At 42.1% G+C, this 3,624-nt stretch overlaps 1 protein-coding gene across 1 annotated transcript; it reads left to right on the top strand.

Moving 5' to 3' along the window:
- The first annotated feature begins 2,381 nt into the window (after positions 1-2,381).
- On the top strand, positions 2,382-2,885 carry LOC149266959 (uncharacterized). Its single transcript, XM_089409750.1, has one exon. The coding sequence runs from the start codon at positions 2,382-2,384 to the stop codon at positions 2,883-2,885; it is 504 nt and encodes a 167-aa protein (XP_089265876.1).
- The last annotated feature ends 739 nt before the right edge of the window (positions 2,886-3,624 follow it).

Consider the following 3,624-nt stretch of genomic DNA (forward strand, 5'->3'; position numbering starts at 1 on the left):
AGGTAGTCAAAGGAATGAAAAAAAATAAGGCCCCTGGTCCCAGTGGGTTCACAACAAAGTTCTTCCAGGAAACTTGGAGTTTCATGGGACAGGACATTCTGGAGGTCATGGAGGAATCTCTCCACAACCAAAAGGTATTCCCTAGCCTAAATGCTACTTTTATTTCTCTCATTCCTAAAACTTTGAAATTTGAAGATCCACAAGGGTTTATTCCCATTGCCTTATGTAATGTTACATAAAAAGCATTGCTACGATTATTGTAAAGTGTCTTAAACCTTTTCTCCCTAACCTCATATCTCCTGAGTAAACTAGATTTGTAAAGGGAAGACAAATCCTAGATGGGTTTGTAGCCTCTCATGAAATAATGCATTCGTTGAAGAAGAGGAAACTTCAAGGGATGATGATTAAGTTGGAAATATCAAAGGCCTATCACCGACTAAGCTGGGATTACTTCAATATCATCCTCAAAGCTTCTGGATTCCATCAAAGATGGATAAATTGGATATATGCAATGATTTCTTTCCTTTTCTTCTTCATCATGCTGAATGGGTTTCCCACCGCTACCTTCAACCCAACAAATGGCCTAAGACAGGGTGACCCTATATCCCCTTTCCTCTTTATCCTTGCAGTAGCAGGGCTAGGCCATTATATTAAAAATGAAGTTTGAGAATCAAGGCTTTGGGGTGTGAGGATCTGGGGAAATGGGCTGGCCATCACTCATAAAAAATTCGTACATGATATCATGCTCTTTTTTTAAGTCTCCTTGAGAGAAGCTCAAGGAATAAAAGATGTCCTCCTTACCTTTATGGAGGCTTCTAGGACAATGATAAACAAATATAAATCATGTATTTTCTTTTTTAACACCCGAGGGAATGTGTGAGCATACCTTGCCTGCGTCCTGGGGTTTGGTATCGGATTCCTCTCGTTTAAATACTTAAGAATGCCCCTATCTGAGAAATCTTTGAACACATCATGCTGGAAAACTATTCTTCAAAAGATACAAGGAAATATAAGTAGTTGGGCCTTCAAATTCCTCAAATCAGTGGGTAGGAAAATCCTCCTCAAAGCCATGCTTCAATCTATCTGAATTTATCAACTCTCTAGAAAGGTTGCCCTGAAGATGACATGCTCCAAAATGGTGGATATGTTTAAAAGTTTTCTTTGGGGAAGGGAACAAGAAGTTAGGAAATGGGCTTTGGTCTCGTGGTTGGGCCTTGTGAAACAAAAAATGGACGGGGGACTAGGCCTTAAAGACCCTTACATTTTGAACCAAGTTATGGGAGAAAAATTATGGTGGAGATGGATAGGTGGAGGGTTGGACCTCTGGAAACAAATATGGACAAGAAAATATAACATGCCGAAGAGAACTGAAGACATTCTTCGCTACATGAGCCTTCCTAATGGTTCCGTGATTTGGAACTTGGACGCCCAAAACAGGAACCTTATCCATCAACATGCCTTATGGGAAATTCACAATGGCAAATTAGCAAAGTTCTCGCATGACTCCTAGTAGCAATGAGAAATATTGATTGAAAGGAAGGATTTGAGAGATATACTCACATATACCAAAGATAGGAACATCCATATAGTCGAGCAATTTTTGAAAGAAGAACAAGAGGAGGGAGGATGGAGAAGATGGAAGAAGAAAGATGATTGGCCTTAGGCCACTGAGACTGGATAATGGAACCAACTAGATAAAGAACTGAGATCTAGAAAACTAACTGTCCTAACTTGCCCTGATATACTGACATGGGGAGATACTACAAAAGGTATTTTACCATAAAAGAGGCATACGATCTGCAAATGAGGAAAGCGTAGGAAAGAAAAAATATAATATAGAAAAAAATATGGAAGGGAGGATGGTGGCCGAAGGTGACACACCTCTTGTGGTTGGTAAGTAAAGGACATATCCTAACATGGGATCAACTCCAAGAAAGGGAATTTCATGGACCCTCATTTTGCTGGCATTTCCAATGACATAGTGAAGACCTCGAACACATGCTCAATACGTGCCTGTTTACAGAACAAAGATGGAGGTAGATTCAAGGAGTCTTTGATAGAATGGATTGGGATCACCACAGTATCCCAGAATAATTATCCTCTGTTGAAGCCATATATTCTCCAGCTCAGTGCTAAACATAGCTTAGGGATTGGCCCTAGGACTAAACCTATGGGCCATATGAAGAAATAAAATCACTACATTTTAAGAACCAATCCTCAGCCCAAGGAAAAGTCTGGTAAGGAATCATTCAGAACATTAGGGAAATGATCTTAGCGGAGCGATGACATCAGGAGGATTGGTAGGTATCCCCACAGGAGGCACAAATTCTCCAAAAACTTAATTCATCACTGGAAATGATCGCTCCTTCTACATGGAAAAAATGCAGAGTGGGTATGACATCTTTGGACCATTTCACTGCCCCGGTGAAGGACTTATCAAATTGAGATTTGACGGGGCCTATAAAGGTAACCCTAGGTTGGCTGGTGTCGGTGCTCTCTTTAGGTATTCACACACGAACACTCATTTAATTTATTTAGACTCGTGCGGGTTTGCCAGCAGCAACGAGGAAGAATTTGATGCAGCTATGCAAGGCCTGCAAATTTCCATTCGCATGGGATACAGAAAGTTAGTTGTAGAGGGAGACTCTAGCCTAGCCATCAACATGCTGACAAACTTGAATCTTGGTTCCAAATGGGACAAGCTCAACCATAGTTGGTGCACTGCCAGATTAATCCAAGAAACTGGAGAATTGATACAGAAGTTTGATTACATCATGGTCAATCATGTCAGAAGAGAAGGGAATAAAGGGGTGGAATTCCTACCCAGTTGGGGTTGTCACCACCAAAACGACCCTTTGGAAAAACTATGGCCAATTCAGCCCTAGCAGATAGGTATCGGACCCTAGATGAAATCCTGGTGGAAGATCAGAGGCAAAGCCTTCTTCATGGCCAACTGACTGGATAAGGCTGCGATTGGGTTACGATCCGATAGGTAAGCACTCAACCAAGGGAGTAACGGTTTGTACAACAACATATAGTACCACCACCCCCCACATGTTTGAGGCAATGGGTGCAGTGACCCTTTGCATGATGGCATGCAGTGTAGAAGGGAAAGGCAGAAGAGGGAGTAAAGACAATTTTGGTTTTGGTAATAAGGAAGGAGTGAAGGTTGGTGTTTATCGGGATGTCTGCGAGTGTGGAGATTGGTGCAATGGGTAGGATCTGAGGTGCCACAAACTACAACAAGCCTACTAACTATGCACGAAGGGTAATAGGTATATACTCAGACACATTTCTGCTCTCGTAATGTTCACCTTCCCTAGTTTTAGTATGGGAGAGAGGGTAGGAAGAATGGGGGAGAATTGCAAAATTGTGAAGCATTCGTGGCGTAGGCTGGTGGCATATGTCTAGTTATGTGTCTGCCTCTTGCACCCATTTGGCATGCTCTCTATTTCGCTTTCCTTTAAAGTTTTCCTTTACTGTATGGGAATTCTTTTGGCACTGGGTAGAGGGCCAAGTTTTGCAGTTCGTAAGAGTCTTTCTGGTAAAGCTATAGAGATGAGCCTCAGGGGTAGAGCTGGCTGACTCATCTTCATGCTGGGTGGTAGCCTCTACTTTAGGTCC

Source organism: Pinus tabuliformis, chromosome 6, assembly GCF_031772625.1.
Source record: "Pinus tabuliformis cultivar Carrire ecotype Pingquan chromosome 6, CPIR1, whole genome shotgun sequence".
In the NCBI taxonomy this organism is placed as follows: Eukaryota; Viridiplantae; Streptophyta; class Pinopsida; order Pinales; family Pinaceae; genus Pinus; species Pinus tabuliformis.